This window comes from Carassius auratus, chromosome 3, assembly GCF_003368295.1.
Source record: "Carassius auratus strain Wakin chromosome 3, ASM336829v1, whole genome shotgun sequence".
In the NCBI taxonomy this organism is placed as follows: Eukaryota; Metazoa; Chordata; class Actinopteri; order Cypriniformes; family Cyprinidae; genus Carassius; species Carassius auratus.
This window is the reverse complement of record NC_039245.1, coordinates 15075630-15102560: the sequence shown is the minus strand read 5'-3', so window position 1 is coordinate 15102560 and position 26931 is coordinate 15075630. Positions and strand designations below refer to the sequence as shown.

The 26931-nt window shown below is 36.6% G+C and overlaps 1 protein-coding gene, 1 long non-coding RNA gene and 1 pseudogene across 2 annotated transcripts; 1 reads left to right on the top strand and 2 right to left on the bottom strand.

Annotated features, from left to right (window-relative positions):
• Positions 1-14820: 14820 nt before the first annotated feature.
• Positions 14821-15913, top strand: LOC113054221 (putative nuclease HARBI1). Its single transcript, XM_026219600.1, has 2 exons — positions 14821-15698; positions 15783-15913. Exons 1-2 carry the CDS (start codon positions 15266-15268, stop codon positions 15911-15913), a joined length of 564 nt encoding a protein of 187 aa, XP_026075385.1. The 5' UTR covers positions 14821-15265.
• Positions 15914-17598: 1685 nt separating this feature from the next.
• Positions 17599-18339, bottom strand: LOC113055907 (uncharacterized). The gene is made up of 3 exons (XR_003277614.1): positions 17939-18339; positions 17758-17828; positions 17599-17659 (listed from the first exon to the last, which is right to left on the bottom strand). It is a non-coding gene; the product is annotated as an uncharacterized LOC113055907 (long non-coding RNA).
• Positions 18340-19428: 1089 nt separating this feature from the next.
• Positions 19429-22428, bottom strand: LOC113055821 (trypsin-2-like; annotated as a pseudogene).
• Between the last annotated feature and the right edge of the window lie 4503 nt (positions 22429-26931).

Genomic DNA, 26931 nt, shown 5'->3' with positions numbered 1-26931 from the left:
CCGTCTACAGCGGTGAGAGGGCGCTCTATGCTGCTCAGTATAGGCTACAGGAGCACTGAGCAGCATAGAGCGCCCTCTTGCGGCTGGAGATGGTAATGTTTTCTCTTGGTTCATTTCTCTCGGTTCATGTCAAATTAATTTTGATAAATAAGTCGCACCTGACTATAAGTCGCAGGCCCAGCCATACTATTTAAAAAAGTGTGACTTATAGTGTGGAAAATAAGTGGCCCAGATTCATTTTTAATATTTAGTTCACTGTTCACTAATCTTTCTTTTAAAATTGATACGCTGCCAAAAGGTTTACTTACAACTTACCCTATCTCATTATGATAAATGCATTTTTAAAGAACTCACTGGATTAAGTTGGCATGAGAACAATTTATTTACAAAACCATGCAATTACACCAAAATATATATATAAAAAACTAGTTATAATATATAAAATATATATTAATAAAAACATAGCATTTAGCGAAATTACCCTTACATTTATTTATACTTAGGTATAAATAATGTAACACGTATAGACAATAAACAGGTTTCATTTGTAACATTAGTTACCTACCAAACATGAACTAACATGACACATACTTAACATTAATCTTAGTTAACTGTAGTTAATATATTAATCTAGTTCATTTCAACTAATACATCATTAAGAACAAAAGTTGTGCCTGTTGGCATTAATTGATCATATTTTAACAGTATCAAAGATTAGTGCAATTTGTAACAAATGCATTGCTCATTGTTATTTAATGTTCATTTCAACATTTACTAACGTTAACTAATGATACCTTATTGTAAAGATCTTCCAAGTGCTACTGACATCTTTGTTAGTGAGCTTTCATTTCTGCACCTGTAAAGAGCAAATACTAGGCACATATCTATTAGTAAAGGTCTAATGTAATGCATCATTGTGAACTACATTAAATTTATGTTGTAGCAATGTTCCTGTTATTTGATACTAACTGCAATGACAGCACAATAAGTGGCTGTGCCCAGCATGATTAATATTTAATGTGTAGCATGCTAATGAAAGAGAGTTTACCCCAAAAAAATGAAAATCATTTAGTTCCCTTCATACTGTCCATACCTGCCAAACTTGTTGGGTTTGATTACCAGCATTCTTCAAAGAATCTTCTGGAGTTCTGCAGAAAAACAAAAGTCAGTGGTTTGGTAAAACGTAAATGACAAAAAATAGATTTTCACTAGTCATCGCTATGCAGAAATATAACAGACATTTTACTTGAACTTACTTTCTCATTGGCTCTAATGCTCCTTGCTAGTGCAGCCAGAAAAGTATAGTAAAGATGATGTCCACTGTCTTGGACTGGTGTCTGAGTAACATCTGAACTACTGGTGATCCAAAAACCGTGAACGAGTCTGTCTATTGTTTGTTATCTGCCTGGGCTTGGTGTTCATCTTCAGGTCTCTCTTCACAGCAGATCAGTCAGTGTACTGTTTGAGTGCATGCATTACTCCGGGATATTGGTTTGTTTGAGCTCAGAGGGAGTGTCAGCCACATTAAAAAAGTTAACAGCTTAAGTCATTTGTGGATTAAGGTCAAGGTCAAGGTCAAGGTCAGTTTATTTATATAGCACATTTAAAACAGCTAGTGTATGCCAAAGTGCTGTACACATATAAAAATGAAGTAAATATAGTGATTTAAAGCTGCGGTAGGTAACTTTTGACGCTCTAGCGGTTAATGAACAGAACTGCTTGCGTCTTGCGGAAGAACATCGTAGCCGGAACTATTTCTCTCTGTTTATGTCTATGAAGAATCACAAAGGTACTGGGTTACTCCGCCGCGGTGTCCCCGAAGCAATCTAAAATAGTCCGAATATAAACACTTATTATAGGTGCACCCTAGTGATTCAGGACAAGCCAAAAACACGGTTTGGAAAATGGATTCATGGTGTACTCGCTTATTATATACATTTTTCTACATTTTGAACACAAACAAAGTTACGGACCGCAGCTCTGATTGGTTGTTTTTTACCGGGAGCGATGGAGTTTCTTCAAATGGCAATAGTTCCACTGGGAGGAGCCAGAGGAGCTTGATTTTTTTTCACAGATTATCTGTCTCATATTCTACTGTCAGGACATAATGACAGGTTTAACAAATATGTAAAAAATATATTTTTACAAAAGTTACCTACTGCAGCTTTAAGAGATGTATGCGTATTGGAGACGCAATCCGTTTAAAATGATTCAGTTCGATTTGTTGAACTGGTTCAAAAAGATCCGGTTACATTGAATGTTTCGTTAGTAAACCGGATATCATTACACTTCAGTGTTTTGAACACTCTCTCACAACAGACACAGAAGAGAAGACAATGCTGAATAAAGTCATATTTTTCGCTATTTTTGGACCAAAATGTATTTTCGATTCTTCTAAATATTGTAACTGATCCTCTGATGTCACATGGACTACTTTGATGATGTTTCTCTTACCTTTCTGGACATGGACAGTGTACCGTACACACAGCTTCAATGGAGGGACTGAGAGCTCTCGGACTAAATCTAAAATATCTTAAACTGTGTTCAGAAGATAAACTGAGGTCTTACTGGTTTGGAACGATATGAGGAAACATGATTTTTCAGTGAACTAACCATTTAATATATTTTACAGCAGTATCAGATCAACACTATGAGTTATGAAGTGCCTTAACTCAGACATGTAGCTTTCATTGTTTTCCTTTCATTGTTTTGAATATACTAACAATGAAATAAGGCAATAATTATTTGTCTTATTTACTGTAGAGACTAAGTACTTCAGTGTTGTATTGTGTAAGGTTATTTCTCCACAAGGAGGATGTTTTAGTTATACAACAAGTCTCTGTTCTGTGTATCTCAGTGTTTTTCATTCAGGTAAGACTTCATGTATGTAAGTGTTATGAGTTTTAATGTGAAAAGTGTCTTCACTCAGACAGGGACATGTTGTAGCTTTGAATGCATTGTTTGCTGTAGGGCAATATATTGACCATTTATAATCATCAATTATCAGTCTTCAGAGAAATGTTTGTGCATTGGATTGAAGTACATTATTAAAATGTTTCAAACATTTTTTTTTTGGTTATTTTTTTCTTCTTCTTCATATTTTACATTGTTAAATTGTGAGTTGTAGGCCTACTCAGGGTTCTAAATTAACTTTTTTGATCACCAGCCAATGTGGCTGGTAACTTTCTAAAGTTACCAGCCAATCAGAATTTCCACTAGCCATTTTTTTTTTTGGTAAAAATAACAAATGATGAGTGCCACTGAATGCATTTGATCATTTTATTAACATTGTTGGCATGAAAAACACATATAAAGTACAATGCATACAACAAAATATACACTGACTCAAATTTAAAATGATTAGTTCCTACCACGAAATTGCTTGTTTTGTTTTTTTCTTTTCCGTAACTTACTTGCGGCAATCCTGACAAAGCATTACGACATTCTTGTGATCAAACACAAGCCATTCATGACCCGTTAGCCATTTGGCATTAAATTGTATTTTCTTTGTTTCTCTGTCGATATCCTACGGAGCCCCGCACGTTACCTGTGGGAGAAAAAAAAATCAATCCGTGGCGACGGTTTTGCAATCCGTCCCCTCAGTTTATAAACCGTACTCATGAATTCATAAACTGTTCTCTCGGTTTAACAAATCGTGCCCACGAATTCCCAATCCGTGCGCTCAGATTTTGTAAACCATACCCTCGGTTTTGGTTTTTTAATCCGTACCCACAAATTTATAATCCGTGTGCACGCTTTCGCAATCCGTTCCCATGGATCTGTAAACCGTACTCACTGATTCATGCAGCAAGCTCCTGTTAACATACAGTTTTATTGAATATCATTATGTGGAATAGGTTTAATAATAATAAAGGAAAAATCTTATAATGGCACTTGATTATTATTGTACAATAAACCTGGCATTGTGACTAACTCTGGAGTAATTTTTTCCTCGGTTGTAAATTGTTTTGGATAAAAGATTCTTATGCATAACCTGTATAATAATATATAATAATGATAAAAAATAAAGTTATTTTTATAATTTTAATTTGTAGGCTAAATAAATGAGTACAAGAAAATAATTCATGGATTGCTTTATTTTTAAACAAACTTTTACAGTTTTGTAAATGCTTGAGTACAATTCTTTCTTAATATGCATTAATACTTATTTTTGTGATTTTTTTATACTAAGCTCCACCCACCCCACCCCACCTGCCGGAGTTAGATGCATGTTTCACTGTTAATGTTATTATTAAATAATGAGGCCAAAAATAACATTGCATTCAGTTAGAGAGAAAAGGAATGAAAACATAACCGGCATATTATTTGTTTTGTATTGCTTTTTACGCTTATTTTCTTCTTCTTTTTGTCTTATCCTATTGGTGATTAATGTAAAATAAACGCTCATTGGATACTATGAAAAATAATGTTTAATAAACAGAAATGAATCTGCCGGTGGAGGAGGAGCTACAAATGCGCGTCAGTTTACAAATCCGAGGGAACGGATTGCGAAAGCGTGCGCACGGATTATGAATTCGTGGCGTGGGTACGGATTCTAAAACCGAGGGTACGGTTTACAAAATCTGAGCGCACGGATTGGGAATTCGTGGGCACTAAAGTTTAAACTGAGGGAATAGTTTATGAATTCGTGAGTACGGTTTATAAACTGAGGGGACGGATTGCAAAACCGTCATCACGGATTGATTTTTTGCATGCAGTTTGCAGTGAAACCATCGCGAAAAAACATGGAAAGGAATAGAGCGTCCATCAGAAAACACAAGGAAGAAGAACGAATGGAGCCAGAGCGTGGGGCATAGACTGAAAAAGTACGGAGTTAGCTATTAAAGAAAAAAAATTAAGATTAAACTAAATGCAGTGGTGGTTGGGACAGATTTCTGGGGGCGAAAATAGGAATGAGGCAGGGGATGAGGATATTACGGAGCCCCGCACATCACCCGTCAAATCAAATCAATCCGTCCCCTCAGTTTATAAACCGTGCTCACGAATTCATAAACTGTTCCCTCGGTTTAACAAATCGTACCCACGGATTAACAAACCGTTCCCACGAATTCCCAATCCGTGCGCTCAGATTTTGTAAACCGTACCCTCGGTTTTAGAATCCGTACCCACGAATTCATAATACGTGTGCACGCTTTCGCAAACCGTTCCCTCAGATTTGTATTTGTAAACTGACACGCATTTGTAGCTCCGCCCCCACCGGCAGATTCATTTCTGTTTATTAAACATTATTTTTCATAGTATTCAATGAGTCTTTGAGCGTTTATTTTACATTAACCACCAATAGCATAAGACACAGCCGCCTGTGTTTTATGGGCAAAAAAATAAACGCTAAAAAGAAGAAGAAAATAAGCGTAAAAAGCAATACAAAACAAATAATATGCCGGTTATGTTTTCATTACTTTTCTCTCTAACTGAATGCAATGTTATTTTTGGCCTCATTATTTAATAATAACATTAACAATGAAACATGCATCTAACTCCGGCAGGTGGGGTGGATGGAGCTTAGTATAAAAAAAATCATTTCCTGTCAAAAGCTGTCAAAGCTTATTTAAAAATAAAGCAATCCATTAATTTTTTTCTTGTACTGATTTATTTAGCCTACAAATTAAAATTATAAAAATAACTTTATTTTTATTTGTATCATTATTATATATTATTATACAGGTTATGCATAACAATCTTTTATCCAAAACAACCGAGGAAAAAATTACTCCAGAGTTAGTCACAATGCCAGGTTTATTGTACAATAATAATCAAGCGCTATTATAAGATTATTCCTTTATCATTATTATTAAACCTATTCTACATAATAATATTCATTAAAACTGTATGTTAACAGGAGCTTGCTGCATGAATCCGTGAGTACAGTTTACAGATCCGTGGGAACGGATTGCGAAAGCGTGCACACGGATTATGAATTTGTGGGTACGGATTAAAAAACCTAGGGTATGTTTTACAAAATCTGAGCGCACGGATTGGGAATTCGTGGGCACGATTTGTTAAACCGAGGGAACAGTTTATGAATTTGTGAGTACGGTTTATAAACTGAGGGGACAGATTGCAAAACCGTCGCCAGGGATTTATTTTTTTCTCCCACAGGTAACGTGCGGGGCTCCGTAGGATATCAACAGAGAAACAAAGAAAATAAAATTTAATGCCAAATGGCTGACGGGTCATGAATGGCTTGTGTTTGATCACAAGAATGTCCTAATGCTTTGTCAGGATTGCCTTGTCAGGATTGCCGCATGTAAGTTACGTGAAAGAAAAAAACTAAACAAGCAATTTCGTGGTAGGAACTAATCATTTTAAATTTGAGTCAGTGTATATTTTGTTGTATGCATTGTACTTTATATGTGTTTTCATGCCAACAATGTTAATAAAATGATCAAATTCATTCGGTGGCACTCATCATTTGTTATTTTTAACGAAAAAAAAAAAAAATGGCTAGTGGAAATTCTGATTGGCTGGTAACTTTAGAAAGTTACTAGCCACATTGGCTGGTGATCAAAAAAGTTAATTTAGGACCCTGGAGATAAAGATCCTTTGACCGGTATATCTTTATAGAGTAAGAGTATGTCAGTGCACTGTTTCATGTTTGCTTCTTATCCCTGTTCTACCAGGACGAGTGTAGCCAGTCAGGCTTGATTGGAAAATAAAATAAAACAGAGACAGAGACAAAAAAAAAAAGAAAAAGTGAGATCAGTGAGAACATCAGCATATGTGTCACGATACAAGGGATAAACTTTAAATAAAATGTTTTAAATTTGTTTTTATTGTTTTTGTATATTTTAAACTAGGTAAATCTTTCTGATTTATTAAAATAAAAAGTAACATACATGGATCTCCACTCACCCTAGAACCAACCCTGCTTATGACAACAAACTGTTAGAAGAAAGGGGGGTTCTATATAGAACCATAGGGTTCTTTACTCAACTCCAAAGAACCTTTCATGCTAAAAAGGTTCTATAATGACAAGAAAGAACCCTTTTGGCACAAAGGGTTCATATCTTGAATTTTGTGATCATTCAGATGCATTCATAAATTCATTTGAATACACCATATAATGCAGTGAAAGAACGCGCTCAAAATGCACAGGCGCACTAGTATGACTTCATCATGTAACTTTATATTAGCCTAGATGCATGCACTTTTTAGGTATGATTTGTTTAGTTTTTGAATATACTTGATACTGTTAAAATGCACATCATTAAAACAAAAATACCAGTTCACATTTCACACCTAAGCAAGCGTGGAAAATGTAATTATAACTAGCTACTAAATTAGTTACAAATGCCTATCCATATACAGCTATGATTTACGAACCCAAACTGACTCAAATAATTCGCGATCCCGCTACGAACTCCCGAACTGATTCAAATGATTCGCGATCCTCAAACTGACTCAAATAATTCGCGATCCCGCTACGAACTCCCGAACTGACTCAAATGATTCGTGATCCTCAAAATGACTCAAATGATTCGCGATCCCGCTACGAACTCCCGAACTGACTCAAATGATTCGCGATCCCGCTCCAACTCCCAAACTGGAGTCAGACGACTCAAATGATTCGCGATCCCGCTACGCACTCCCGAACTGTTTCAAATAATTTGCGATCCCCAAACTGACTCAAATGATTCACGATCCCGCTACGAACTCCCGAAATTATTCAAATGATTCGCGATCCCCAAACTGACTCAAATGATTCGCGATCCCGCTACGAACTCCCGAATCGCGATCCCGTTAAGAACTCCCGAACTGACTCAAATGATTTGTGATCCCAATACACATAATGCTATAAAAGTGTGCACATCGAGAGAAATAAACAGCAGATGTTCATGTTAACAACTACTTTAACTTGAGCAAATGCTGCTAATACACATACATGTTAATAAAGTAAATAAAACAAAACATGAATGTTTAAATGCTACTGAATAAAAATAAACGATCCAGTCGAAAGTCTCTGTTCATCATGACAGGACCTGGATCAGTGAGCTGCGTCTCAGGCCGATGAGGTCACTTCCATGGAGGCATGTTGTACACGCCCCCTTCCATTGACTCCGCCCCCACGTCAAAAACGGTGTCACAAAGAGAGACCTGCAGAAAAGTGAAGCGCAAAGGAAAAATGGTATTGCAAGCTCAAACTAGACTGACACTCAAGATAAAAGCAGCGTTGCAAATAAATTAATAGATATGACCATGGAAAATATGTATTGCAAAATCATTGCTTTCGCGCTGTTTCATTTGTTTTGCAATTCTTAATTTTTGTTTGCAAAAAGCAAATGTATTTTCCTCAATACTTTAAATAAAATGTTTTAAATTTGTTTTTGTTTTTATTGTTTTTGTATATTTTAAATAAGGTAAATCTTTGGATTTACATGGATTTTTCTGGGCTAAGCCCCGGATCTCCACTCACCCTAGAACCACCCCTGGTTCTGCTTCAGAAGAAGGTGCTCAGCCTGTGTTCACGGTGTTGCCATTTAAACATGTTAATTACAAAAACAAAACGTTTAGTGTACTGTCTCTGGAAAAATCAACAGTGCAACTAGGCAAAGCTACATTTGCTGGGATATAGGCTACAGTAAGAGCGCCTGCATGGTCCATCAGATGCCTGTCAAAGCTGAGTTCATTACTATAGCAACAGTAAAACTGTCATTTCGCTATAACAAGAAACCAAACTTTCGTTATGTCGAGATAATAAGAAAATTAAGTCGTTATAACGAGAAAACCACTTTTGTTGCAATTACTTTTTTGATTTTCTGTGGCAGAAGTGGGCTGCCACGGTTTATGCAATGAACATTGCCCTGTTTATGATGCAGTTAATGAAAAGACCTGCATGTAGTTTCATTATTCTAACTTACAGAAGTACATACATATGACCCCAGTCTGAAAAAAAAAAAAAAAAAAAAAAAAAACAGTACATACAGTGAACACTATTCATATTTATACCAGAACATTTGAACAGTCTTCTGTTAACAGCCTTTCAGGTCTGGTGTTAAATGCATCACTGAAAATGACTCATTTATGACCATTTAACAAGAATTAGAAACATGAAAGTGGAATTTTTCACAAGATGTGGATGATTGCTGCAGTTTCTCCACAATCACACGACAGGTAAAACCAGATGACTTTCCAGTAAGTCAGCAGTTTCCTGTAAGTCACATTATATCAGGAGGATATCCGGGTGCAATCATTGAGGATGTTTTTAGAAACACCTTTTAATTGCAGAATAAATGAATATAACGAGATGTTATGTCATTTGAACATCATCTTTTCTCATTCAAATGATGTTTTCTCATAGTAACGAGTTGTTTTCTCGTTAAAACTAATTCGCTCTTCATAACAAGATGTTATGTCGTAAAAACTGTAGCTGAATCAAGCTGGGCATCACATTGCATTCTTCTTATTGGTAAAATTCCAGGCTTTGCTTTATACTTTATACTTCTGGGTGTGAGCCAAAATACAGATTTTACACAAATTAAATAAACGCAAATTTGTTTTTTGTTTTTTTAATTTTATTTTAGTTTAATGACCACACAGCCAAGCTGGTGGAATTTGTTCAGTACAGCTCTTTGGTACAGGTTCCAGCATTACATTAAACAAACAATAAACATATTAAATAAAATAACATACATATACATACATACAGATAATGTATAAGGAGTCATGCCTAATCCACAGTCCTCAGCGTTCAGAGTTCAAAAAGTTTATTGCTATTGGGATGAAACTGTTTGAAGCGAGTTGTTCTGGAGGCGATTGTCCTGTACCGCCTCCAGAGGGCAGTAGCTGGAAGGCGTAGTGTGCAGGGTGGGTGATATCAGAAATTATTTTGTGGGCTCTGCGTAGTGTCCGTTTGTGGTAGAGTGATTCAAGGGATGGTAGGGGTGAACCAATGACTTTGGATGCTCTGTTGATTATGCGCTGTAATTTCTTCCGGGAAAGTGTGTCAAGACTGCCAAACCAAACTGTGATGGATGTGGTGAGGATGCTTTCAACGATGGCCGTATAGAAGCGGAGCAGGAGATGAAACCTTACTTTGAACTTCTTGAGCTGTCGGAGATGGAAAAGTTTTTGATTGTTTTATTTTAAGTAGCCCTTTAGACATAAGTTATTTTACAAAAGCAATTTGTAAGATTTTGTTGTTATTGTGGAAGTGTAGAAAATAAAGCAAGCATTCTTTACTCTATTATCACAATGTATCGCTCCGGTTATCATTTATATGAGATGTATTTTTGCAAGGAATATAGCTATACAACAGCCAGACAGTATGAAGAAACGTTATTGTGACTAATTTGCAGACGGTACATGAGATGAACTCTTACTGTGTGTGATGGGATAGACAGTGAAGACACAATCAGTGAAAAAGTGCTGTTTTTAAGGGCAGTATCCACAAGGGCCACACACAAATAGCAAGCAAGTTATTGGATAGTAATATATTGTAGACAGATAGTAGATTAATCCTAATAAACATCCCGCTACAATTAAAACCGTAACATTAAAATACATTTAAGACGTATTAAGTGTATTTATATCATTTCAGCTGCGTGCAGATCCTCGTTTATGTCAGATGCTGATCGCTCACATAATGTACCATCTATAATAACGGAAACATATCGTTTTCATGACATAATATGTCCTTATTATGAGAAAAATATCTTTTAACGAGAAAAATATGTCATTTTAACAACATAATTATATAGATATCATTTAATAATATATAATCACTAATAGATAATTAATATTTAATCAGACTAAGGTATCAAAGCTGCTTACGCATGTGAAACGAATATTAAAGCTTATGCCCATTTGTTTACCCACAAACAAAAATAGGCCTACGATAAATCTAGCTTAATTTTCATGTGCCCATTTTCAAACAACGAAATAATAATAATAATCATCATCATCACCATCACCATCATTATATAAACATATTGTTTTTATGACATAATATGTCGCTATTACAAGAAAATATGTTGTTTTAATGAGAAAACATAACGTTTTTTATGAGAAAAGATGATATTAAAACAGCATAAAATCTCATTATTATGATAAGTGAGTTAAAATAATATGTGTAAGGCAGCAATGCGTCACCTTACAATTTAACCCAGTGTAAGCTATATTTATCTAAATCCCAACATAAAAGAACATTAAACACTCTCAAGTCTCCTACATTTCTCATCTTGACTACATACCTGTAAAATAACACTCAATTTAACACTCAATAACATTTGTATACTCTCCCCATTAAGTCTCATGCAAAGCACAATGCTTACTACAATTTCAACGATGTCAAAAAAATAAAAAAAATAATAATAAACAGTCTACATACTTGATTAGCTCATAATGACCCTAAAATTTTATCTACCGTCAATTTTACAGTTATTATGAAAATTAACGAAAACACCTGAACACATGACTGGCTCTGCAAGACCCCGGGGCCAGAAACCTGATGATTATCCTTAAGGATAACTGCCTGTTGTGTAGAAGTATGAATAGTGTTGACTGTACATACTAGTTTTCTCACATTCTGGCCATATCTACTGTAAGCGCCTGTAAGGATCCAACCGCCGCACAAATAGCAGAATCCAGCGCCTGGTTGAAGGTTTAATGCGTATTCTGTCTTTAACTTGCGCTTCTGAATTTATCAGGATTTAGTGTACATTTATTCTAGCCATAGTGCGAACTACGGGGGAGCTAGGGGGAGCTCGGCTCCCCTTAATAAGACATGGGCTCCCCTGAAAACGAGAAATCTGAAATTCTGGGGGGTCTCAAAAAATACTGACAATGTGAATATTTTTAAGTGCAATTTCAGTTTTGTAATGTGATTATGATGGCAAAAATATTATTCATTCATGCATGACGGCGATTAAAACCTAATTAACTTCAATAAAGATTAAAGACGTCACAGCATCAAGGTGTGGGGGCGCTGCGCTGCAAATTCCATGTTAGTATGTCATAGGTTCGTAGAAAAAAATAAACGTTGGAGGCCATTTATCGTGCGCAAAGTCCTTCCATTATGCAGTTATAGCATCATAGCCAGGGCAAAAAGAAAACAAGGTAGTTCAATTAATTTTGGTATTATTAAGAAATTGTGTAGTGATAACGCACGACTGATTCACCTGCTGAAAGCACTGGTAAACCTCAAGCCAAGCCCACTGTGAAAACGCATGAAGCTGAAGAAAAGTAATCTCTGGGATCCTAACCCCTCTTGCTTTCTTGCTTCGAGTCCTCTCTCGCGTTAAACTGGAACAGCCAGCAGTGGAGAGACTGGAAGAGCCAATATACATGGCTGTGTGTTAAGGATGGAAGCTTGGGGTGTATCACTTTGTAACGCGTTGTGTCAGGAGGGGGAAAAAATATGGATAGCTCACAAAGTTATTAGGCCAGACAAAACTCACGGAGGCGATTGACATTTAACAACGACTCGTTTTATTTCTCCAATCGAACTCGGGCAATTGTCTGTCCCATGTTCCACCGTCCACAGCGTAACCAAAACAAAACAAACAAGATTAAAACAAAATGATTTCCAAACAGAGATTACCCGCATACATGGGGGATTCGAGTCGCGCGTGTATACATTATCATACAGAGTGCATACCGTTTTACAGGGAGCGCGCAGCTCTTAAAGGGGCCACAGTTTTTCCCACTCGTTACAACTTGTAAGGACGCAAAAAACCTTCTTCTGTCTGAAAAGGTACATGGCACGCCCTTGTCTGAGGAGTGGATTAATGATTAATGCTCAGAACCAGTCGCGAAAAATTATATATAAATACAGGGACAGCATTGCACACAAGATGGCCATTGAAGTGGCATTGACTAAGCAAAAGGCGATTCTGGCAAATAAAGTAATTGAGGTGAATTCTAAATTAACGGAGGAGAGCGCAACATCATTCAAGGCTGTCTTCCTGACCTATCAATTTGTGTCGATAAAGTATAATAGTGCATATTGTAGCTGTTATGTATCTTTGTAAGTCATTATATGTCCTTTTTTGAGGCACTCGTGTCGATAATGTATAATAGTGCATACACTTGTAGCTGTTGTAAGTCCTTATTTGAGGCATGCGCATGTGCACGACCTCTACCACGCAACACCCCCCCCCCCCAAAAAAAAAAAAGTGGGCTCCCCCAAAGGACACGGTATAGTTCGAACACTGATTCTAGCCCCGTCTTCAATCTGACTCCAGTTTTAATTGATCACTGAATTTAGGTAATGTTTATATTTAAAAACTGATCACAAACGTTGCTTATGACAAAAGTGTAGTTTATTTAGTCTTTTCCCATACAACTTGCTAACAGCAGCGATAGACAGAAATCAGAAGGTCTCCGATGACACCCTGACGGGCCACGGGTTGAGAAGCACTGCTTTATATCAAACATTTGTAAATCGTCCACAGCTGAGCTTCGCGGGAGGCTGATCTGCGCCAGAGCAGAGCACGTGAAGTGAATGTAATGAACAAAGTCATTTTCAGATACAATGAAAAAAAAAAAATAAAAAAAAAATAAACACGGATAACCTAGATAAGTCCCAGGCTCTGTTCTGAAGTAAAATAATTATAATTAGTACTGTTAACCAAGAGTAACACATTTTAACGGATTAATCGCGTATTTTCATTTGCTGAATGTTTTCTTTAGCCTATTTTTTTATTTTTTAAACACACTAAAAAAATAAATTAATTTTGTCAGAGGAAAAAAATATATGAGTCGTGTTTCATTTTAACGGATCAATCACCTATTTTCGTTTGCTGCATGTTTTTTTTTTTTTTTTTTTTTTAAAAACACGCTAAAAAATAAATCAGAGTTTGTGAGAGGAAATAAATAGGCTATAGGCTCAATCTGGAGAAATCAAACGTTTCCATATTTGTGATGTTGCCCATAGGCTATTATTCATGAGGTAAATAGGCTGTGTGCGTTTCAGTATTGATGAAAAAAGAAATCATAATTAACAATATGTCAAAGTGCTCACGCCGAATGTCTGGTGAACGACTTCCGTTTCCATTATGTGCGCGAGGCACCAGCACGATCAGCTGAAACAAATAATACTTAATTTTTGGTCACACATAAGGCATAATTAAAAAATGCTGGTAGTTTGAAAAATAAAGAATAATAACAGAGTTAATACTAATTATTGCTAAATGCTGGACCGTTCCCATTTCGCTCTGCATATGGAACCTGAAGATTTTTTTAAACCAAGAATGAATCGAAATCAAAATGAAATTAAAACATTTAGGTTATATATATATAATATAATATATATATAATAGGCCTTATATTTATTTACTGTTTAATAAAAATAGCATGCATATGATCCTTTGTGTTAAGGTCTTCTTTTAATTTTTGTTTAGTAGACTGTAGTCTAAGACTATCCTACATTTAAAAAATTAATAAATTGTAAAAAAAAAAAAAAAAAAAAAAAAGTTTTGTTTTTAAATGTTACAATGTTATATCATAATGTTATTGTTGTTTTACTTCCTTCTTTTATCTCATTTTACAATTACATTCATTTCGCAATCCGTCCCTTTGCGCCACCTGGCGGTAGTTTCGCGAATGATTTTAACACCGGACTGAATTACAGTTACCACCGCGGCACTGCCAGAAAGGCTGGCCACCTACTGTACTATCCACCACACACATAGAAATCTGTGAACACAAGAATCCTTAATGATGATTGACTGTTGTGGAGAAGTATGAAGAGTGTTGACTGTACTGTTACGATTCCAACAATCACAACACGAATAAGAAAGTAGATGAGCACACCTCAAGACAAAAGTAAACAAAACACAATAGATGGAAAAAACTGGGGGCTGTTCCATAAACCAAGATTAGAGTATAAGCCAGGCTTATTTCGGTTAGTCAGGCTTATTTTTGGTAGATTCGGTTTCATAAATCAAACTTAAAAAAGTTCAAACTCAGTTCCCCCGGCAACTTATGCTGGCAAATTAACCTGGTCCGGGGCAGGCTAACTGTCAGGCTAAGTCTGAGTTCAGACTTAACGAGCATACCATTTATACTCACCTGCTGGTATTTCGATGTCATTTTATTTTACTTAACCACTATTAGTATTTTTTTTAAAAATATAAATAAATAAATAAGGAAATGTACTTTACTAATAAATGTAAGAAATTATAAGGTATAAATACACTAAGAAATGTTCAAAACTTGTGTGTTTAATTGGTGAGTTTGGTTAATGAGTTTGGTAATTAATTAAAAGTATATAAATAGGGAGCTGAACTCGTCTCCAAACTTAATCATGGCATGTCCTTTCATAGAAGAGGTGGTGGATGAGGGAGCTATAGTCTTGCGGAGGGCATTTCAAAGAGAGAGAACTTTCAGAGACAGGTCAGACCCATTGGCTTTTAATGACAGCTACCTGTATGAGCGATATAGGTTCTCAAGAGATGGGATTGCATATATTTGTAGATTACGAAGCCCATACATTGCAAATAATACACGCCGCAACAGAGCGCTCACAGTCCCACAGACGGTGTGCATTGCACTTCGCTTTTTTGCCAGTGGAACATTTTTGTACACAGTTGGAGATGCAGAGAATATCAGCAAAGCATCAGTTTGCCGCTCTGTACGAACTGTGTACCTTTCTTTAAAAAGACTACTCAATGTGTTCATCACATTCCCTGGCCACAAAGCTATTCGTACCATTAAACATGCCTTTTATGGAATAGCTGGTAAGTTCAAATAACTATAAAACATGGAAATATTTCTTGACTGTTGATTTTACATGGGACATTTAAAACAAATAATTTTCCTAGGTTTCCCAAATGTTATCGGTGCATTGGACTGCACCCATGTGCGTATTAAGTGTCCGTCTGGTCCACATGAAGCGGACTTTGTGAATAAGAAATCAGTACACAGCATCAATGTACAGGTACGTTCCCACTGAGATGATATTGAAGGCTATGCTCTAGCACTGAGTGTTCTGTACTAAGCTGGGCACCAGGGTTTAGTTCATTGCAATTAAAATGTAGTGACCTACAGGTTTAAATTTATTTTAGATGATTAGTGATGCAGATTGCATCATCACAAATGTAGAGGCCAAATGGCCAGGCTCTGTGCATGACTCCAGAATCTTTAGAGCCTCATCTCTCTACCAGCAACAGGTATGCTAGTAATCACTTAAATCGCAAAAAGTCTTATAAAAAAGAAAAAAAAATTATATATCTATATATTCATTCTGTCTATGCAGGAGAATTCTCAAGAGTTTTGCTGGGAGACAAGGGATACCCATGCCTGCCTTACCTCTTGACTCCCTATCAGGAGCCCCAGACAGAGGCACAGCACCGCTACAACATTGCCCATGCACGCACAAGAGGTCGTATAGAGATGGCATTTGGGCTGATAAAGTCAAGGTTTCAGTGCCTGAAGCACATCAGAGTGACTCCACCTAGGGCATGTGACATTGTAGTTGCTTGTGTAGTGCTCCATGACATTGCTTGTCTGAGGAGAGAGAGGCAACCAAGGATTGCTGAAGAGGAAGACTGGGGCAATGAGGCAGTATTGGAAGAAAACGAAACAGGCAGACTTATACGAGACACATATGCAAATAATTATTTTGCTTAATATGATCTAAACCATGTGTAGCCTCTAAAATGTTCCACTGGCCCCTCAACTTTCTCCTTAGTTGAACAAACACACAGAAGTCAAAGTATATAATGTGATTTGTCTTTATTCAGAGTGAATCTGCCTGTTAGGGGTGAAAACGCACAAATAAATGTTGTGGAAAGTGATCAAAAAGGTCTTTTTTTTTTTCTTTTCCTTTTTTAAAAATGGTAGTTCTACTTGCATTTTTCTGTAGCTGTTGAATTTCCAGCTCCAACTTCCTCATCTTCAGTTTTTTATACTGGATGTCGATATCAATCACTTCCATTTGTTTAAGGAGGTAGCGTTTATACACTCCTTTTATGTTTTCTGGGTTCTGTAGCAACATAGATTTAAGTTATTTCATTGAATACTCGTCACATTGTTTTCATTTCTTAATACTCACTTTGTCACATGTGGTCCCAGACTGAGAGGGCTCTAGAACAGTGTCAGCATCCTGAAAACACATTATGATCATTTTATCACACAAGTACACTTTTTTTATATTCAATAAAGTATCACATGGAACCTGTGTCTACCTCAGGCCTCCTTGAACATACAGACACAGTCTCCTCATCCTCCTCAACTCCCATCACTTCTCCCTGTGACCACTGATTAAACTCAGTTAAAATCATTAGCATACATGTCTTATTTAAAAGGTCTCATACTCACAGGCAACATGATGTCTGGTGGATCCATACAGCATACAGAATCTTGATAGAAAAAAAAATATTTTTTTTACCAAAATGCACCATTACAGTAGCACAAGTACTTCTACGTGACATTACTGCTATGATGTACTTAGGTTTACAATGCCTAAGGAAGGAGGAAATCAGTTAGTCAGGAATGAATAATGCTAATAAAACACACACACCTTTTATATACTCACTCCTTATACTACGTGATATCATTTTAGATGATGTCCCCCCCTCTATTCCCTCAAGGACGGGCCTCCCTTTATTAATTTCCAAAGCCAGCTCCTCTGCAGGTGTGAAGCTGGCTGGTGGTGGCCCTCCCCCAGTGCCAGCAACCTCAGTCTTCTTTTTGGTCGCTGCAATTAAAAAAAAATACATAAAAAAAAAACCCCTGAATACTTGTAACTTCAAGCTGGCATTGATTACATATATACATCCCATTAGATTTACTTACCATTCTGAACTATATTTTTATATTTTATTTTCACCTGCTGCCAGGTTCTTTTTCCTTCACTTAAGTTGCTGCTGCGTGAAAGCAATTAACGTTACTGTTATTCACACACAAACTTTGCAATGTATTGTGACACACATTCAATGTTGATAAATTATTTTAAATAGCTTACACCACTACTTACGCATTGAGACGATCAGCAATTTCCTGCCAACCTTTCTCTCTTGCTTTATTATTGCCGCTGTATTGCCTTTTTTGGTGATGACATCTTTAAATTCTTCATATGATTCCAATAGCAAACGCTGTTCCGTTGCCGTGAACATCGCTGCTCTATCTTTTCCTTTTGTTGCCATGGTAGCCCACAGTAAATCGATTGACCCATGCTCGACTTTTCAGGACTTTTAAACAATGGCGTGCACGCGCAATTATCTAGACTATTTAAACCTGACTCAAATTAGTAAAATCACATGATCCTCAACTTACTGTTATGGAACCAATTTAAGCGCGGATGTTTAGCTCGGCTCATTCAAGTCAGGTTTTGGACTTTAATCCCCGCTTTTCTAAGCTGCTTTTATGGAACAGCCCCCTGGTCGCTACAATAATACAAAATAAAAATAAAAATAAAATAACATTACAAAAAAATTCAAACTTTAGCAATGTGCAGACTCCTCATTTATTTTAGGACTGTTGGACATTTATTAACGATAATGATAAATAATATATTCTAGGATTGGAAAACAAACCATTTTTTATTGCATGATTTGTCATTATATTGAGAAAAGATGTATTTTATAATAAAATCTTGTTAATAGAACATAATTCAGTTGGGAAAATAAGTATGTGGTGTCAATGCTTCACCGTAATAATGCATTTTGACAGATTTATTTTGTCTTTTTGATTTTCTTCCAGATTCTGCAATAAAACCCAATGAAAGTTGACAATGACAGAGCCATGCTTGTCCTGATAAAGAATTAATTGGAAATTTCATGTCAAATCTGAAGGAATTTGAATAATGCTTGGATATTTTTTTTTTATAAATGCCCAATGTGTTAAAATGCATTTCATTTTCTCCTAAATTTCACAGTAAAACCCAGTAAAAGTTGAGATGGAGAAAGCCATAGATACCCTGAGGAGGAATGTATTGGAAATTTCAGGTTAACTCTGAAGGAATTTTAATAATACTGGTAGAAAAAGCAGGAATCCACCAGTCATAATGCATTTTTTCAGACTTTGCCTTTATTTTTCTCCAAAATTCTACAGTACATCCCAGTGAAAGTTTTTATTTTTACAGGATAACAGCATGTTCTTACAATATAGGACACATATTTGAATGGGATAAAATGTTTTTTAAAATAATAAGTGCCGTGGGATGTGGACAGATTTTCCTTCTTGTTCGTCTCTAGCTGATCACTCGCCTGAACATGGTAAGTGATTAAAGATAATTACATTTTCAACCAGATAAGACCAGTATCTCAGATCACATCGCAATCATTGCAGAGCTCCAGAACCAATATCGGTTTTGCATATTGATTATAAAACACATAAACATAAAAATAATTGGTATCAGTAATTGGTATATATTGGTTTATTTCTACTATTTATGTAAATATCCTGAATCTCAGAGGACAAAACTTACAATATCAATAAGACAGCTTTTTAAGATGATCACGTTTATAGAATGATAATGAATAAATAGCAAATATGACAATATAACTGCTTTTTTTCTGTTCAAGCGAAATTTAGGGAGTGAGAAACAGGGAGAAAGAAATGATGGAGAATGTAAGAGAAAGGGGGAATAAGAGGAAGTTGGGAACACTTCCGAAGTTGGAGTTGGATGGTTGATCTGTAGTTGGAGTTGGAGTTGGAGTTGGAGTTGCTTGTTGAATGCCATTTCTGAATACAACGAATCCAGGCGGGTTGCTGCCCGTGTAAGACTTGATCCAGTCCTGAAACTGAGAGACTTTGGCGAACACAGTGGGAAATGTGGGCTCAGCACATCCTTTCCCAAAACTCACAATGCCAGACTGAATCCACAGGGAGCTGTTGTTGCTGAGTATCGGACCTCCAGAGTCTCCCTGTATTGAGACACATTCAACATTTATATCTGTGACAGTATACAGTGAACAACTGTTACAGACACAAGTATTCTAGTGTTGGTCAAAGAATCATGGATGTGTGTCCGTCACTTCATACATATACATATATATATATTCAAAAATGGTTGCTGTAATTTTAATTAGTTCCTATATCACACTGGTGTATGAGTAAGTGTTTGTTTTTTTTAATAAGTTTGGTTTTATTTAGTTATTTAATGCCATAAAAGCAGGGTTTGGCATTATGATTATGATTGTGTGATTGGGTCTGAGGGAGTTTAGGGCGGGACTTTGATACCGCAGCTCCTCCTCTTGTAAATTGATTTGGATTAAAAAGGTTTCAAATGAATGAGTGATGTCTTACCTGACATGGACCTTTTCCTCCCTGATTTAACAATCCAGCACAAAGCATATTGCTTGTGAAGGTCCCTTCATAAGCCTTTTCACAATCACTGTCGCTCACAATCGGTATCATCACCTCCTGCAGCATGTCAGGAAGCTGGAGGGCTGTGACACAGATCAGAGGACACATTTGATGGCTTAAAAATATTTCTAGGTAAATTATTGAGGTTTACAGTATAACTGGCAAGCAAATGTTCACCCACCTCCAGCTTGCAGTCTTCCCCATCCAGTGACCCAGCTCTCAGTACCTCCCCCAAACACACTCCAGCCGCTGCCAGACAGACCGGCTTAATGTAATCAGAGAAAGTCACAGAGGAGGAGAGCTGGACCAGGGCTATATCGTTGTCAAAGGGAGGACTATTATAGTCAGGATGGTTAAAGACTTGACTCGCTGTCCTGGACGTCTCATCAGGGTTTGATCCAGATTGACTCAGACGACCGAAGTACATCACAACGTCAGACAAAACGAAACTGTAAATAGATAAAGCTGCTTTAAACCCACTATTATCAATCTACAAATATATCTTAATCTTTATTTAAGCATTAAACGTCATACTCCTGGAAGCAGTGCGCTGCAGATAACACCCAGTCTTTATTGATGAGAGTCCCGCCACAGTTATGACTGAAGCCAGAGACATGAATGCTGACCTGCCACGGCCAAGAACCTGCCGTCGCATCCTCCCCTCCAACAATCTTGTTATTGAGAGGAGCTCGACCACATACTGATGAGAGAAAACACCTCTCAGACACAGAAGATTCACAAGCTGTGAGTTGTATGACCATTACATAAACTTACCATCTAACTGGCAGAGTGAACCTGTGTGGAAAGATGAAGACAAAGACAAAGTAAGCAGAGACTCATCCAGAAAGATGACTCTGTTAAACTGGTTTATGTAGTTTACCTGATACACCATTTGCATGAAAACAAGATAAAAATTTTCACCTGGACAAAGCTGTTTATGAATTTTATTAAAATACCTGTTGAATAATTTCATAGTTGTGACATGAATGAAGTAACTAACCTAAATCAGGTCAGTCTCTCATGCTGCGCGTTTGTGAATTAGATACTTATGGGTTTCTATAGTTTACATTTTAGTTTTAAAATGGCCATAAACATTTAGTGAGAGTTCCTGAATTATATAAAATAATTATGTCCCTGTCTTGTGACCAAAATAATAAACAAATCAAAACGAACTTTTAGCCTCTTTAAAGTCACACATCTGCATCCTGATTATTGGCGTACTGGAACTTGCCCAGTTTGTTTGGAGCAGTTTGCCCGTCTGAATCACAGCCTGTAAGTATGATTTAGAATTGCTTTGATGTGCTTTTGAGCATGCAGAATACTGTATATAGTTTTGTGTTTCGTGTCGTGTATACAGTCAGTGTAGCTGTAAGTCTCTGGCTAACTCATGTTATAGTTCTGCTGATCAGCTGTGGGCCGCTAATGTCTAGAAAAGTGTCAATAAATATAGAACGTATGTTGTACTTGCTGTCATGATAAACGATGAGTCTGGTTCACTAGCAAGTGTCAAACTACTTTTTCCCCTCTGATTCGTTATTTTCAGAACGGAGTGAAGCACTATTATTATTATTATAAGATGTATTATTGATAAGCCGTGCTTCAGTCCTGGTGATGGGCATTGTGATTGTGATATGCGCTGTATGCAGTAGACCAATCACAACAGACCAATCAGAGCAGAGAAACAATGTGCAGAGGAGGGGTTTGGGAAGCTGAATCTTCAAACTAATCATCTAAGAGTGGTTGAGAAATAACGTAAAATTAAATGCATATTATAAGAAAATTAAAGTGTTTTGACCTGTTGTTGGGAACTCCCAAAAGCACATTATGAACCTTTCAAATAGTATAATAAGAGCATTTTAAGCATTTGTAAAGACATTCATACAAATGCAAAATCTGTGTTTATCTACAAAACCAATTGAAGCATTTGACCATGTCTTTAGATCCAAATATGATTACACTGTCAAGTGTGTTCACAAAGGGTCTTAAACATGGCTTGGCAGCTAATAAACCATTAAAATAAACATTATTAAATGTACTTTTAACATTGTCATGTTGTAGGCTTTTTCTAAGCTCTCACCTGTTATGTAGAGAAGTGTGACTCCAGCAACACTCAAAGCACTGTTGAACTTCATCCTTCTGCTCTGCTCTGTGATCGGACTGCTGTTTCTCCACTGTCTGAGATGGAAAGCAAGTACCACTGCATTTATCAAGAGTTCTCAGTCTCCACCCCAACATTACGGCCATCTCTGACTCATATATTTTCCAAAAATATGTTTTCCTTTTCTTTTGTGGCTGAGTACGGGATGTCATAACCAGTTTTTATTCAAGTTAAAGAAAATCTCCAATCTATCATTCTTCATGATTTAGAGGAAGTGGATGATCTCTGGTTTCTCCAATGTCACACGACTGGTAAAACCAGACGACTTTCTGCAGTTGCCAGTGACATTATACTGGTTTAGTTTGCTCCTTTTGGACTTGATAGATCTCTTCTTATTACTTCACCTGCATCCTAATATTTGTGGACAGATTCTCCAAAGCATTTAAGCAGATACCCCTCAAGAAAAAAGGGCTAACTTGGTGCTTAAACATTTGTATAAATGCCTTAATTTTGGGGTGGAGTAACCCTTTAAGAAACAAGTTTTTTCAGATTAATGAGACATATAATTTGAATTAATAACGATACTGAAGAGTAATGACTGGAAGCTGCTAACCCGTCTCTATTTCTCTTGATTATTCTTGAAGATTTTTTATCTGTCCTCATGTCCCAAGACTTGGCACATGTAACATGTGAAGTGACATTCAGCCAAGTATGGTGACCCATACTCAGAATTTGTGCTCTGCATTTAACCCATCCGAAATGCACACACACAGAGCAGTGAACACACACACACACTGTGAGCACACAGCCGGAGCAGTGGGCAGCCATTTATGCTGCGGCGCCCGGGGAGCAGTTGGGGGTTCGATGCCTTGCTCAAGGGCACCTAAGTCATGGTATTGAAGGTGGAGAGATAACTGTACATGCACTCCCCCCACCCACAATTCCGTCCAGCCCGAGACTAGAACCCACAACCCTTCGACTGGGAGTCCAACCCTCTAACCATTAGGCCACGACTTCCCCCCCCCTGTCGTAACTCTCCCTTTCTTTGCGTGATATTCTCAAATAAATAAATAAAAAACTGTCTTTAGTAAAACTGAAGTCACTTCAAGAATTATAATAAACAGAGCTGAAAAACACATAAGATATACTAATATAATATATTGTGATTAAGTACCTTTTCAACTCTTTTTTTTATTGAATTAGAAGCATCCATTGAACCCCCCCCCCCCCCCCCCCCACACAACTAACTAAACGCTTCCCAGAAAGTACACACGTCTGCAAGATGTCTGTTAAAGATCTCTTCATCTGGAAAGCATCTGCTGTGTACCAAAATCTGATATGTTCATCTGTCTTCAAGATGTCAGTTTTACATTCATTCTAAATCATAAGCATCGTAAAGACTACTTGTCAAAGAGGAGTTTCACTGGAATGTAGGTCAGTGTTGTAGAAATCGGTTTAAATTAGGCTAATCTTATAAATGATGTTCACTTGATAACATCTTTCTGCGACCTCTGGAAGTAACCCAATAATACGAATATGTTTCAGGATTTCCAGTGTGTTTGGATGCATTGATGACGGGCATGTCCCCACCATCACAGCTTCTGAAAATGAATCAGGTTAATGTATTGAATGGAAGGATGCCAGATGGAGGGGTAGTGCGATATATATATTTTTAATTGTATGTTTTATTTTTATTTCATTGTGTATTTATGAAGAGCAGACTATACATTAATACCTTATAAGGTATAGTTCAGCCCAATATATTGTGACTGTGGCGTGGGGTGCGTGGTTCAGCAAGGCTTGCAGCGGGAGAGAGAGTTGGGAGAAGAGTGGTGAGTAAGTGGGTCAAATACAAATGACGAACACCTGTTTCTTGTGCCAGTGATTGGCGTGGAGAGACCAGGGGCATGTTCAAGTTCAAAACGGTGTGCAACGTTTTGCTTCTGTTTCCGTGTTAAACGTCATGTTTCCTGGAAACGGCGTGCACCGGTGTGCAAAGGGGTTTGAGATGTTTTCTCTTGTTTGGTGTGTGTGTCAGAACTGCAGTCCAATCAGCAGCAACATGTATATAAAGCACGCGGTATTAAAGTGAACTCGCACAATGGCTTCAAGGAAATTAATGTACAGATGTGTTCGTTGAAGCTCGGTATACGACACAACTGAGGATATTAGAAGACATGTTTGTCATAAGTTTTATTGTAAAAATATAGGATATCAACATAATCATGTAGTTGTTTATATTTTTAGCTTCATTGCATGAGTGTATGACATTTGGTATAGAAATAAACAATGTTAATTACGTGCTTTTCCTAAAAATGAGAAAGAAAATACAGGGTATTAAAACCGTATGAACTACAAATAAAGTCAGAATGTGAGGCTAAATAGATGGCTCCGAAAATTATTCACAAAGAACACAAAGAATGGCCTTCTCACCTGCCATAGTTGCAACTCTTGCGTCATCAGAACAGTGTTTAACGCACCACCGTTTCTGTTTAAAAAACGTTGTGCAACGTTTTGTCGGGGCTGAACACAGCCCAGATAAAAAGGCGGGGAATGAGCTGGAGCAACGTGATCTCATGAGAATATGTGTGTGTTTTTACGTTAAATGTGGTTCTACCACACGTACATTTACTTACGTTTTCATGCACATAAAAACGTACAACTTTGACGTATTTATGGCAGTAAAACGTACAAATACGTGTTAGCAGCTATAAAAACTTAAATAATCTAACGTAAAGTGTGAATGTATATGAATTTCCATGTATTAATATTAAAATCGTGGCTTTATTAATTTAAATTTGTTGTATCTAATTGTCATATCAATACAAGTTTTATTGAATTTATTGAAAGCACTTTACTCATCTACTTAATATGAAATAACATTTCTGTGCATGCTGCAAACTCATTTCGGGGGATTACATAATGTTAAACGAGACTACACTTTGAAACCTTAAAATGAATACAATTTATGTAATTGTTTAACCATTTTGTAATATTTTGCTCTGCGATTTTCTCCTATCCAATGACTGACAATACAACCATAGATACACAAAAGCACAGCATAAAATTACAAATCACATCCATTTTATTTGTTTGCTGTACTCCATATCTTTAGAATCCAGATGTTTGCAAGAAACATATCTAAATTCAGCCCTTTATCAATCGATCTTCATCTTCATTCTCAGCAACAGCGACCGTCACAGTCAAAGCCCGCGCTCGTTATGATTCGAATTTGAAAATAGCGCCAGTGCGCCACCCTCGAGAAACGTTACGACATGGTTTACGGCACTGATATTGAACGCTCATTGGTTCTCACCTAATTCGTCACAGATTGCGTTTCAGTTGATAGACATTTGAAATCAGTACTGAGCCAGTAACTTCATGAAGAGAAGACAGATACATAATTTCACAGATTAAAAAATTTAATTCTGCTTTGTACCCTATAAAAAACTATTACCTCCAGAGAGGACTGCGACTGGAATTCATTATCATTTGAACTACTTTTGGTACCACTTTTGATATTTTCGCAAAAAATAAATTATTAACGTTACATTTGTTTGTCTGTTATTTGTTTATTTATAACAGTAACCTTATGTAGTTTTAAGAAATGGTTATGGGTAGGTGTAGGATTAACGTTAGTGGCTCAAAATAACGTTTTAATGTTAGATTTTTACTAAAATTGTGTTTTATTATGTTTTATTCTTTTAACATTCTGTATAAAATGGGTAGATTTAGGTTCGGTTGGGGTATAGGAATCTTACATTTATCAAAAAAAATTATAAAAAGGGAAAATATACATAAATATTTAAAAAAATAATAATAATCAGATACGCATTGAAAATCAGCTTCATGAGCAAATTTCTATGGACAACTGACTGGTCAGAGAACACGTTCTATCTGTACGTATTTGAGGTTGTTTTTACGTAAATTTAGATACGTATCGAACCTTTAATTATGTCCAGATAATATAAACGACACTGTAAATACGTAAAGGCACATACGTATTGGACAGTTTTAATTTACGTCTAAATATGTACGTTTTGATTGTGAGATCAGGCTGGCTGGAGAGGGGAGAGAGACGGACTGCTGTCTGGAGAACAGTGATGTTAAACATATTGTAATCGTTTTTTTTCTGTACACACACACATACACAACACATGAATGATCTTTTCAAACAGAAGCTTGTAACGCACATGATATCTGTCACAGCATATAATGACTACTAAAAATGACAAATTATATATAATTTTATATTAAATAGAGGGAAAATTAAAAGTGAGTTTAATCCAAGCAGCTCTAAAAGATCTTAGAATAGTTCTGCTTCAGAAGAAGGTGCTCAGCCTGTGTTCGCAGTTGCCATTTAAACATGTTAATTACAAAAACAAAACGTTTAGTGTACTGTCTCTGGAAAAATCAACAGTGATTGATCAGCCTTTATTTATGTACAGTATTGTAGACGTTATTACTAGGCAAAGCTACATTTGCTGGGATATAGGCTACAGTAAGAGCGCCTGCATGGTCCATCAGATGCCTGTCAAAGCTGAGTTTGTTACTATAGCAAC